The sequence below is a fragment of the Filicampus tigris genome, chromosome 15 (assembly GCF_054856515.1).
Source record: "Filicampus tigris isolate MCC_2025a chromosome 15, RoL_Ftig_1.0, whole genome shotgun sequence".
Taxonomy (NCBI): Eukaryota; Metazoa; Chordata; class Actinopteri; order Syngnathiformes; family Syngnathidae; genus Filicampus; species Filicampus tigris.
This window is the reverse complement of record NC_141231.1, coordinates 8,510,671-8,524,205: the sequence shown is the minus strand read 5'-3', so window position 1 is coordinate 8,524,205 and position 13,535 is coordinate 8,510,671. Positions and strand designations below refer to the sequence as shown.

General features: G+C 39.0%; 1 protein-coding gene across 4 annotated transcripts in view; it reads right to left on the bottom strand.

Moving 5' to 3' along the window:
- The window catches only part of arhgap24 (Rho GTPase activating protein 24), a 47,619-nt gene that overhangs the window by 13,204 nt on the left and 20,880 nt on the right, over nucleotides 1-13,535 (bottom strand). Inside the window, exon 1 of one of the 4 annotated variants that reach the window (XM_086053298.1) lies at nucleotides 8,527-9,016. The exons of the other annotated variants lie outside the window; for them this stretch is intronic. Coding sequence (XP_085909424.1) covers nucleotides 8,527-8,548 — 22 coding nt within the window. The 5' untranslated portion in view covers nucleotides 8,549-9,016. Of the gene's footprint in view, nucleotides 1-8,526; nucleotides 9,017-13,535 lie in introns of those variants that run through there. 4 annotated transcript variants of the gene reach the window in all.

The following is a 13,535-nucleotide window of genomic DNA, read 5'->3' as shown; positions in this document are numbered from 1 at the left end:
CCTATTTTTCCCATTGTAAAAAAAAAAAAAAGGATAATGCACATGTGATCATTAGCGTTTGCAGACAGCAACTGCTCATTCCAGTTGTGCATGCTAATATGAAGCCAAACCAGCTGCAATGAGTGTTCTTTAACTACCGCCACCCACCAGCCGCCTGAACAGGTGGGGAACAACAAAGGGTCCCGCTATGCTCGGAATGGCTCACAAATACCTTTGTGGCTGTTATACGTACGTACCGGTAAACTGATCCCTACCCGCTGGTTACAGAACATGTACCCTCAGGATGATGCTAGCTAGCTTTAATGCTGGCAATGATGCAAATGTAGTCGCTGCTGTCGGATGCTGTGTGTTCATCTGCTACTTGGAGATGAACACAAAAAAGGGAATGTTCACTTGCTTGAAAAAAAAAATCTAACGCATGACTTGACAACCACAATGTATCCCATTTGACATCTAGACTTTCATGAGTTCCAAGTTAGAGCTTTTTATCTCCTCCAAAAACAGCAAAAAAATAAATAAATAAATAAAAAATCATGCTTTTTGTTGAATTCATTTTAGGAGTAAGAAAGTCTCCTTACTCTTAGACATGAAAAAAAGTAACAATTTTGTCAAATTAAATAAAAGCTACTTGTTAATGCTGTATCTTAAGTACTGTTACAAAAATATTTGAACACAAACTAAATAAAAGTGTGACGTGTTCTGGGACCAAAAACAAAACAGACTATCATAGAATCTAATGCTAAGTCAGGAGTGTTCCCACTGCTCTACTACATTAACATTCACCAAAAAATGCAGGCTAATTTATGGCAATCGGCCATCATCCAAAAAATGAGGCGACTGATAAATTGTTATGCTGCTAGCCCAAGACTAAAACATTTGGCTGAACTCATATGTGAATGTTTGCCAAGCAGACATAACTATAATAAATATAAATAAAACAATCTGAGGAGAATGTTGCGATTGTCTGAACCTATAGTGCTTAGCAAATGTATTAGACCACTTGCCAATACAAATGACAAGAGCATCCAGCATCATGCAGACTTTAGTTCAGACTCTTTCAATTTCAGTGAACTATCAACGTTTTGGGCAAGGCAAGGCAACTTAATTTATAGCACGTTTTATACACAGGGCAACTCCATGTGCTTCACACAACCGAAAGCACAACACGTATAGAAGCATTCACAAACAAAACATTGAAGAGATTTGCAGAGAACAAAAGTAGTTTATGAGAATTGCTTTAAAAATAAAGTTAGTTTTAGTTTTAATATTTAATAACAGGAATGAGTCTTTTCAATGTGAATTAACCTAAGTATACACACATGAACTATTATTTCAAATCTTAAACAAGAAATAGTCATTTTGCTCATTCAAAATTCCAAAATGAATGGATAACAAAGATGGTATACTACAGTCGTTCCGTATTAAATGGTACACAGTACGGTATTAACCAGTATAGGTAAATATATATCAGTAGTTTAATTCAAAATGTTATACTCCTATAATATACAGATTCACACAAACTGAAGCATTTCATTGTTTTGTTATTATTATTATTATCATTATCATTATTATTATTATTATTATTATTATTATTATTGTTATCATTTTATATTTGGGATTATTATGGTTTACAGCTAACAAAATGCCCAAACTTACCATCTAAAAAATATGAATACTACATTAGAAAGAATCAAAATGATTTCTAATACAGAAATTAGGTATAAATTGGCCTTCAGGAAAGTATTTTCCTAGGTGTTTAACAAATCTGTGTAATATATTAGCTTCCTTTTTAAATTGATCAACTGAAATAAATGACTTCTCAACCACGTTCTAATGACCTCAGATGCACCTATACATTTATCCCAACATGCATACGTGGAGTTCTCTCACAAGTTCAACATTAAGTCGAACGACAGTCCTCACCTATAGGAGAACTTGTTTGGGGAAAAAGAAACACCAACAACTACCATACATTAAATGGACACGAATCCAACGCAATGCCAGGTGACATGATTTGCAGCAAACAACATTACCTGATGGCGAAGACAGTAACTGAGACAATCCATACAAAGGCAAACTATGCACAGTCGGATGTACCACTTCCATGCCTCCAAATCCACTCCCGGATATTCAGGTGAGGCTTAGTAAAAAGTCAAAAGCCTTTCAAGATGATCCTTAACTTGAGGACGGCTGCTTCGCACTGAGGAATGGGCACAGCTGAGAGGGTGTGAAAGAGAAAGGCAAGGAGGCGAGGTTTGCATAGGGGGTTGGTGAGCACACACACAAACACACGCACGCCTCTCTTTAGCACAGTGACGGCAACAATGGGAAGATCTCGGCCGCGACCTCATAGGCAAACAGAGAAGGCCCATTCACACCGTGATGCTTCTCCAAACACGCGCTTAAACATCATTATGTCATCTATTAGCTTTCCCATGTTTCATTCAATGATCCATCAATCTTTTGTTCTGTAGTACATTTAAAAGACCCCAACCTTTATACTTCAGTCCTTTTTTCCCTCACGTAAAAAATGATTATTTGTGTACATTTTTGCCGTTTTCAAATCGAAAGTGTGATGTCCATTAACTGCTGGGACACTAAAAGCATTTTAACTCAAGAAGCAGGCAGCAAGTTCTTAGACTACATGTCACCAAACACAAACACTTCGGTTTAAATTTCATTTCAGCCGGTGTTAAAAAAAAAAATTGTGACAAGCGTAACGGAACGGACCACGCATTGGCCTTTCTCGGGATCGCTGTAGCTCATCCTTTTTTGTGCTTCTGGGTGTCCCGCTTCTATCGTCGTGGGACATTTCTCCCGATCTAATACCAGACTCCCCTTTCACGCGCCCCCCCAGGTGGGTGGCATGAATGGTCAACAATGTCGCTATCAAGGCAACATTACCTGAGTCCCTAAAGACGCTGCCTGCCGGAGAACATAGACCTCCATAGAGCTAATGGCTATCCATTACCATCTGATGCTCAATGAGTAACAACAAGGGGAGAAAAAGGGGGGGGGGGTCTGCTTGAATGACTCCGTCTAAAGGGTAAAGATGCGATCATGGCGCCCCAAAAAATGCTGAATAATTGTCTTTTCTGGCAAACACGATATCCCAGCTTGAAATCTACTGCTGTGGTTTTCCTACTTTTGCAGCTGCCGGGACGGTCCAATGGGGTGGGAGGGGTGAGGGAGGTCATCACGTTCAAGGGTGATCACCAGGCTGTCTGGGCAGCCTTTTCATGCCAAGCAAATAACAGACTGTGTGTGTGTACGTGTTTGTGTGTGTGTGTGCGTGTTCTGCCAAGGCTGCTGTAAATACACTATTATGTAAGCGCAATTCAGCGTAACTTCAGCAATAGGAACTGTCTGGGCGGAAGCTTCTGAGGGAATCAGATGACCAGATACAGACACTCAAATACATGGGTGTTATTATTTTGGAGCCTACACATGCCCCAAACCTTACCCAACTTCAGCAAGCATACAGTATGGTGAGGATGTATATACAGAATATCAGGGGTGCTGAACACATCACTCCCAAAATAACTTAAAACTTTGTTGGCCGCTCAATACATTTACAAAGACACAAACAGGAAATTGAATAGGAAGTTGGCCATTTTGGTTTGAAGCAAAAACTCTGGGGAAATTCCAGAATTCGTACTGTGACGCTATGAACGCTATGAAGAGATTAGCCCAAATAAGCCTCATTCACAACAAGGCATCATTGGACAATGCTAAATTGCTCATCTTTGTTGGATCCATCATCTAATGCGGGCAGAGCACAGCTTCAAATTCTGATAAATAATTTCAAGTATTCACCATGTAAAATGCAGGAACTTTAACTAGACATTGTATTGTGTTTTGTTTCTTAGAAAAAAAAACATCTACCAATATACCAATAACACACAATATCAGTTTTTCCCAAAGCCATACACCGCTTCCAATAACCCCGGGGTATGTGCACCACAGATTTTAATACCCCGAGTGGAAATGTAAGAAAATTTGTAATGGTCCAGGAATTTAAGGCTTCTAACCCAATTCCTGATTGTTGAAGAGATTAAAAACAGTGTCCTAACACAGTATTCAAAATACGCTTATCTTATATTAGGTGAACGGTATTGACCATTTAAAGTGGAGTCAACGCAAGCATTTTTTTTTCAAGAATATGTTCTATGCAAGCCCACTAGTTGAAACACGGAATTCTGATTAATTTTGCGTTTGTGGAATATAAATTAAGCAGCAAAATGCACTCGTTTTCACCTATCTCTGGGGGCGGCCATTTTGTCTTCTGTCGATTGAAAAGGACATCACAACTGCTCACGACGACCAACCACGGCTGACCTGTTCTCTGAATCTGAGCCGTGATTGGTCGTTGGGAGCAGTTGTGATGTCATTTTCAACAAAAGAGATGCCTAAAGACGAGTGGATTAACACTTATTCCACAAACGCTATATTTAGCAGAATGCCCTGTTTCAACTAGTGGGCTTGCATAGAACATATTCTTGAAAAAATATGTTTGTGTTGATTTCCCCTTTAAAGACCTTACTGGTTTTGGCGTATGAACATCAGCAATCCAAACACACTTCAGTGGAAGCATCTTGGAAGGAGTGGCGCATACTTATGCAAGAGGGAAAACCTCAATTGTCCTCACCAGAGAGTTCTCTAAAGGACAAGCAAGTATTTTCATCCCACAGCTGTGTGCAGTGTGCGGCGTGTAATATTGTGACACTCTGTATACACATTACTCAAGGACAAAAGTGAGTTTGGTCTGCATGCATTCAGTAGTTCACTCATGTAAATGTACACATGGATGGGAATAAGGTTGCTCCAATTATGAGTGAGTAGAAATGCAGAAAAACTCAAATAAAACCTCAGGGTAAAATTTAAAGGAATTGAAAAATGTGGTCGAAAAATGTAACACGTCCCCCCGCCCAAAAAAACAATTGCTTTATTTACTTTGCTTGTCTTTGTTGCATGTATCTGTATGCACAGTTGAGTTGTGTTGATGATTACAAAGCAAAAAAATTAACTTCGAAATGAAAAGGTAGAGCTAGCTCCCCATTTTATTCCCACTGCAATTGACTGGCGACCAGGTCAAGGTGTACCCAGCCTTTTGCCCAAAATCAACTGGGTTAGGGTCCAGCTCACTCGCAAGACTAATGAGGAATGAGCGCTACAGAAAATGGATGTAACAAAGCCTGAAGAACGCCGATGTTTCGGCTGCTAAATAACCTGGATGATTATGTTTGTGGTTTGTCCGTCACGCTTTTTTTCTTCTTCTTTTTATGTGTGTGTACCATTTCACAGGTATTTGAAAGTTTTTGTGAAGTGAAAAGTTTGATCACTGGAATTAATTAATTCAAGAAATCCATAGTTGAACAGCCTTCGATAACAAATAGTCTTTGACTTCCAAGATGACTCCAGCTATACTCAATGTGTTTTTGTTGCAGGTCAAACTGTGGCCAGTTTGAATTCCACAAAAATCTCAGCAACCCAGTATGTGAAGTGAACCTACATCCCGAAGAAGAGGAGAAACAACTAGTGGAGCAGACAAGTCGCTCACTAATAACTGCTAATATCAGCTTTCAGCACTGATAAGGGCCCCTGGCCAGATGCACACCTGCACTCCCCAAAGCCAAAATTGGTAGTCTGAGCCCATGTTTGGAAGCCTTTTGAAAGAAAAGGTCCCATAACCTCCTGATTTATTGTGACAAATTGCTGCACATCAGCTCACTAGTTGAGTTCTCCCCCGTGAGAAACTAAAAGATAAGCAGTAAAGGGAGGAGGAAGGTGCATGATCAATTTCACAGTTTTGTTGAGTAATGACTTCAGCCTGGCAATGTGTCGGAGGCTGTAAATCAACATTTTCATCTGCTGGATTGATTTCAGGTACTGAAGGGCCTGTCACGAAGGGACATTATGGTGATAGAAAGAGAGATAAATCCGATGATCGTTACTCAGTCGGCCCCATCACCTCATATTGCCACTTAGTGACTGACGCGTGGATTAGTGCAGAGTACTGCAGGTGGAGTCGACAGTGAGACCTGTGTCTGCGTCTTTCACCATCCTTTTTGACACATGAGAGTCAAACTTTGTCTAGAGCACCAAATACAACCCGTGTCTGTGCCGCCTCCGCTCCACATCCTTGTTGTTTTCTTTGACAAAGCCGACCAAAGCGGCGCTGGCTGGATCAGAACAGAAAACAAATGGGTCACCGTCGGGTGATAATCAGAATGCAGACAGTAATGCCAGCAAATCTTTGCTATGATAGATGCTAGCTCTTCTCTCAGGCAGTCAGAGGGGGAGTTGTTGGACTCCATTAACGGTACTGTGGCCTAACAGTTAGAACATACCACCTTGGATTCCCACTTGGGGAACTGTCATGAAACCTGTGTATAGGTTTTCTCTAGGTGTCCAAGAACCCCCAAAGTTACTTCAACCAATTTCTTAAACGAAGGTACTGACTCAAAATCTGAATCTCTTTAGCTGGTCATATGGAGGGAACAATCATCACTCAACAATGTATGCTTGGAACAATAAAGTACTGTACTGTATCTCAATCAAGGCCTGAGAACTTCCCTAAGAAATCACATTCTGTCAAGAAATAAATTACCGGTAATTGAATCCTCTATCTAATCTTCGTTCATACATAACTCTAAACCACAACGACCGCCTTAAAAAAATCTAATAGGCCATCTTGGGACTGTGGAACATTGGAGTACTTTGATTGGCTGCCTGTTAATAGCTTTTAGCAAACAGTATTGCATAATTTCTGCTTCACAGCTTTTCTGCCCCTAATCTCACATTGGATCTTCTTGTAGAAAAATCCCCAAATTGTATATTTAAAAAGTACTTTAATATTTAGACTGAGAGAAATACAAAGTAATGGTACACCAGTGCGTTACACGCTGTACATCTTCGATTGAGTTCAAAGCCTTCAGCGATGTCATTGTTGTTACATGTGATGAAAAGAAATGGCAAAGAAATATCAAGAAAGCTAACATTTCAACCTCATGAACATCCTCACCTTTAATTTTTTTAATGTTTTAGTGTAAACGCTCATCTATTTGAGCATGAACTGCAGACTGCCTCAAGCAAAGTGACACATGGGCCAGCTGGATGTCTTTTTTTTTATTTTTTTTTATTTTTTAAAAAGGTTGGATTTTTAGTCCTTGGGCGAGACTTCTTCAAGCTGCATACTTGGACTACAAACACACTCGAGTGGCATTTAAACCACATGTGCGGTTTAGAAGCTTATAGTTGCAAACTGCTGTGATGAGCAACTCCTCTTTATGTTATTTTAAGAGACAGAACACACAGAACCGAATGAAAGACTTCACAAAAAAGAGCACAGACAACTCACACCTCCTCCACTCAACACAGGAGTGCCCCAGGGCACTTTACTTAGCCCCTTGATGTTGATGTTGTGCACACAAGAGTGCAGTTCCTTGTCATGGCGAGAACCTGTCACAAGGAAAGGGAGGATCTTTGGAATTTTGGAAAGATACTGAGGCCCCCAAAACATTCTCAAAGAAATGACTGCGAGCATTAGCTCATTATCTTGGGACCAGAAGGTAGAGAATTGAAAAATTTAAATTGAGACAGCTTAGAGTTAGAGTTAAAGTTAGGAGGATTATGTGCCCTTCAGCTAGGTACTGAAGACTTAATTGGGACTGAAAGGTCTACAATGTCTTGGTTGTGAAATGGAAAATCACATTATTAATAACCGCTAAGATCAAAGAGGTTCAAGATTGTCTCTGAACATAGATATGGAAATTAGCTGTCAAACACTGATGTGGTCCCTTAAGCAAGGCCTTGAAGACGTAGTTGGGCTGTTGTCTCAATACTTGCTAAGAACCAATGAAACTCAACACCTTCTGTGAACCGAGAAATGGAAATCGGGCTTGGAAACACTGACATGGTGACCATGAGCAAGGCACGAAAGGCTCAGATGGGCATTAAGGTCTAAAATGACTTGGTTGGGAACTACAACGTATAAGCAAGGATCAAAGAAGCTGAAGACGCACTATCAACCAAGATAGGGAAATTGAGAGTCGTTGCCGTACTTTTGCCATGGTTCTCTTCTGCAAAGCGTACGATCACGTATGAAGACACTGTTATAAATTCAATGTATCACAACTGTCAGGATTGCACAGAAAAAGAAATTCCACTGACAGTTGAAACATTTGCACAGTACACTTTTTGCAGATGTCTGCTGCAGGGATATCGCCACCATACCGGTGGGAGACTTATACAACGGATGCATCACAAGCTGTAGCACTGCAATGAATACTGGCTATGGAATTCAACAATTTCCAGGCATGACACACTGATAGCCTCGGGTAGAAAATATACAATAATTTGTGTATGGTGAAAATACCACATGCTTCGGCAAAGTAACAGTATAGATGACTGGTTTCCTTCCGCTCATCAGTCGACTTTAAATAGTCCAAGGTCTAATGATAAGAGCAATAAAACAGTCCCAAGCGAATGTAAACCTGTCTGCAGACATCACACAAAGAGACAAACCTGGGTTAGAGTTAAGGTCCATGGGCTGCAAACGTAGACGAGCCCCGCCGCTGCTGTCGTTGACCCTCGGCCCGCCAGTCCCACTTCTTCATCGGTTCCTGTCCCACGCCGCAAATAGACCGGCCGTCTTCTGTCTCTTCCACAACACGCACACTTCTTTGCCCGACTACGACTCTTGTCCCCCTTCCTTTCTTTGCAACTTGACGTCTTCATACAGCTCCTGCTTTGCACACAACCGTCATGTGTGAAAGAAACTTCATTGCAGCACTCGGCTGACGCGAGGTCAGACCGAGGGGAGTCTGCCTTGCCCTCAGGAAGTCGTTCCTTCCCAGAAACTTTTTTCCACCTCCGAGAGCAGAGAGAATGAGCGAAGGTGGCGTACGTTGCTCGTCTCTGAGGGAAGTTAGAGGGGTGGGGAGGCTGGAAGCCGGTGCAGGCCAAGGGAGGGCGGGAACGTGGGCTGCAGGGAGGGAGTCACGCCGTAAATCAAGCAGCCCTCCCCAAAGTGGAGACCTGTAAAACTGGCAGACCAGGAGCAGGCACTTGGCCAAATGACTCATCCACAGTGCTCTATAAATACAGACATGCAGGGTTTCCGAGGTTGCTGCTGCTGCTACTGGTAAGAAACAGAGCTTTCTTGCTCTCGTAGGAAGGTTCTTGAAGACCCACTTATCCCTTTTTCAATCTCTTCAACGGTCGCTTCCCTCGCTTTTCTGGCATCTGGCATTTGAGGGCGGTATCATTTAAGAGCAATCCATTGGAGCACAGACCTCCGCCAAGAATGAATCATAATTTGGATCAGCACCAAATTGTAGACATTAAAAGTTTGTCGTTAGTATTCATGCATTTTTCACAGAGAACTGAAATGTTGCAAAAATCCAGGATCCTTAATTTAAACCGGATACTTTGCGGAGAAATAATGGGTACAAGTCTTTTGCCTCACAAACAATAAAAGCAATGAAAATATCATAGTTTTACTGAGAAATAAGGGCAAATGTCAAAAATATAATCAGATTTGTAAAAAATAATCCAGGATCTTCCAATTGAACAAGATTTGCATCTGAAACAATATTAAGCAGTTTTGGCATAATTTTGCTCACATACGGCAATAAAACTGACAAATGTACAGAGAAACAAACGGAAACGTTAAAGTGTCAGATCGCACCAAAAATCCAGGATTCAAATGTTAAAATTTTGCATAATCCTACTCATAAACAAGTGGTAACAAGACATTTTCAATGAGAAGTTGAGGAAAATGTAAAACAGCAAAAAAAATACATGAGTTGCACCTTGAAGCAGACCCAACGAAAAAAAAAGATTGGTAAATTTGACTTAATTCTGCTCATAAACTGCGACAATGAAAAATGTCAGCTTCCATGAAAAATCACGATTCGTGTCTTAAACTGAAAGTATCTTTTGCATCACAAACAGCAATAAAAACACAAGTTTTGTGCTAACCTGCTAGTAAACAAGCAATTAAAACTAAATTGTTTCACTAGGTAATGAAGTGACTACAGGATTCTCACTTTAAACTGGATCCTCAAAATAAATAAATAAATCACAAAATATTTTGGCATAACCCTGCTCTCAGCATGTCACAACTGTCACGCCACCCAAAAAAAATTGGATTTGCACCTTAAACCAGATTGAACACTGCTCATAAAGAAGCGCGGAACACATTTTCACAGCGAATTTAAGGGAAACATAAAACATGACACATAAATTCATGATCTGCACTTTCAACCAGATTCACACCAGAAAAAGACCATCACGTTGTTTTCCCCGCAATACTGCTCACAAACACCTGCTATCAAAACGTACAGCTTTCACTGAGAAACGAAATGACTTCTGCAAAAATCCAGAATCCACACCAAAAATCCTTAGCGTAGCCTTGCTCACAAATAAACGTTGATTAAAAACAGAACCACCACAGCGGCGGTAATAACTTGTTGGCGCTCAGACGAGAAAAGGAAACAGGGGGACGTCCAAATATTTATGCAGCGGGACCAGTTTACATAGCGTCGGAGTAAACATTCAAGTGTTGGACAAACAGACCCCAAAAATGTGACCTGGCCAACTTGATATGTGTGTGGATTGTAATGTGCTCAGGGACATGTGTGTGTGTGTGTCTGCGGGGGGGGGTTACTGTGTGAGCCTGACTGTCAAATAGCGAACACCTCAATCTGGCTGTTATGTAAGCTATCTGGACTTCCCGTCGCGCATTTCTTCCCGAGGAAGCCACATTCTCACACGATGCACACATGACAGGAAGAAGACGGCCTGGAATGCACGGATGAGAAGAAATAAATTGTCCCGTCACCCCCACAACATCAACCACATTGTGTGGCGATTTCCCTGGTAATAACAATTTTTGTCACATTGAAAATGTAATTTTTAACTAAGAAATTAACAGACGAAAAAAAATAACATTACTGAAACTGTCTTCTATGATTTAAAACCAATGTAGCTTATTTCCGCTATCACGAACGTCACTACGCTACCTAGCGAGGAATCAACTTGTCAAAACATGTTTTGTATACAAACAAAAAGTTAACAATACATTTGCAATTAAACAAACAAAAACATAAAACATGATTGTGTTTCAAACAAAGCAATTAATTCTAAATAATAAGTTAAACTTTAAAGGCAAAAATAAAACAATGTAAAAAAAATATTTAAAATTTTCAAATTCAATATTATGTAATTTTTTAAAAATCAAATCTTAGGTTCTTATAGAGATCTTACATCAAAATACATCTATGATTTTTTTTAAAATAAATACTACAAATAGATTACTACAAAATACAAATACCATTTTAGGTCCATATTATTTACATACCCCAAAATGTCAGTGTCTAAAACAATCAAATGTTACAAATGAAATTTAAATTAGAAGTGAGGCTTAACTACTTTTGTAAACACACAAAATTTGAACATGTTCAGAAGAGAACATTTTATTTTAAAATGTATTTTCCTAAACACAGAAAATGTAAATCTGTTCTGACCTGTGACCTGTGTTATGCACGCAAACAAATCAGTAGGAATACAAATCAAATCGCTAATATGAGGGCAGAGTAGAGTATAACTTTGTAATAGTGAATGGCAGGCCGTGACCGGGAGTACATAAATAAGACAGCAGTAGAGTATAATTACACGTGATGCTAGGTGAGGTTAGCTTGAAGCCACGTCTGCCTTAGTGCCTAATTAGTAGCGGCTGGTGCTACAAGACCGTTGCTGCCAGATATGTCTGACTTCTTCCCGAGCATGCCGGCTTGTACTGTAAATTTCACGTGTGCGCCGCACACTTCACATGCAGGAAGACATCTTATCCACAAAATCAATTTCACAACTTGCCACAGTTGAAATTCAGCCTCACAGATTTACGACACACGGCGGGAACACTAATTAAAACACTTCATCAAACCGTCTTTCTGGAAACACATGTAGCTGCTAACTCGTAAACTGCTTGTGAAATGCATGCATGTATGTAAAAACATTTGCATTGACATACATTTAAGACACTTGAAATGCTGTAAAGACCAAAACAGACGATCTTTCATTGTCAATGTGGTGAAAGCAAATTTCAGTGGTGATTCAGATCACCAATCATATGAGGAAAATGTGTTGTGGATTCGTAAAAAAGTAAAGATTAGCATTATAAGCCATTTTGGGTTTGTTCTGTAAGGGTGCGTTAAGGATAAAATACAAAAACACAACTACACTTATAAAATGTAAAATACTTAAAATAGTTATAATCTATGTAATATAGAATAAGCAAAAAATCAATACCATTATTATTTATAGAATGTAGTATGTTGAAAACATAGATTGTTTGATATAAATATAACAATAACACGTTACATTATTGTTATAATAAAATTGACTATTATTATTGTTGTTTTTATCATATTAAGGAGTATTATATAATGTAGTAGTGGTAGTAGTAGAAGAAGTAGTATAATTATTGCTGTTGATTATTATTGTTGTTGTTCTTGCCATTGTTTTTGCTCCTTTTTCATGTATTACCAAAAGGTAGATTTTGACGATTGTGACAATTGATTAATATGTAGATTAATTTGTTGATTAATCAATGAATTGGATTAAAACAGTTTTCAATTTTCATCATTTTATTCAAAAGCAGAACATTTAAAACCGAGTGCAAAAATTGCACAAACAAAATTATTTATTATCGGTTATTCGGTTACACCCTAAAATGGCAGAAAAGAGGCGAAAACGTTGATCATTGTCTTCGAAAGTAAAAGCAGGTGTTTGTAAATGTCTTATTTTGATTCAACGCAAAGATAATATATAATCATCTTCTTTCATGGAGGACTACAGGAATCTGAGAATATTTACTGATGACGGGCTGAAATTCAGAGGAGTTGGACAGTTTTACGACCCCACACGATTAATCAATGTTGTCAATTAATCTCTAAATAAATGTAATTACATTAAAAATATGTATAAGGTTTATATATCTTTAATCTTCAACATCTGATTTTTATGTGATTAAAGATGTAAAATGCTGAATTTGTCCATCAAACTTTAAAAAAAAAAAGTCACATTTTTGCTTGATTCAGCATTCAATCAATGTTGACAGAATTCGATGTTGGTGTGTAAGATATTTAGAGTGACACAGTAAATGATTTTGGACTTCGTATATCCGCGCAGTATGGAACTCTGGAAAATGTAAATGAATTTAAATGGCTGTACGTATTTAGCTCAATTAAAGATGCTTATAGCTCTTTTTCTGTATCTTAAAAATAGTGTTTGTTTTATATGCATTCCCGAAAGACAGTAAACCTTTTTTTCCAAAATTTAGCAATAATTTATTGACATCAAACCAGTCTTTCAGTGTGTTCAGTTCACTTTCAACAGTATTCAGAAGCTGTCCAATGTTTTGGCCAGCACAGTAGTGAGTATAATACACAAATAAGACATATTTGAGTATTCAAGAAATGTTGCAGATATGGGCCTATTACAGACCCTTGAGGTACCCCATAAGTAGC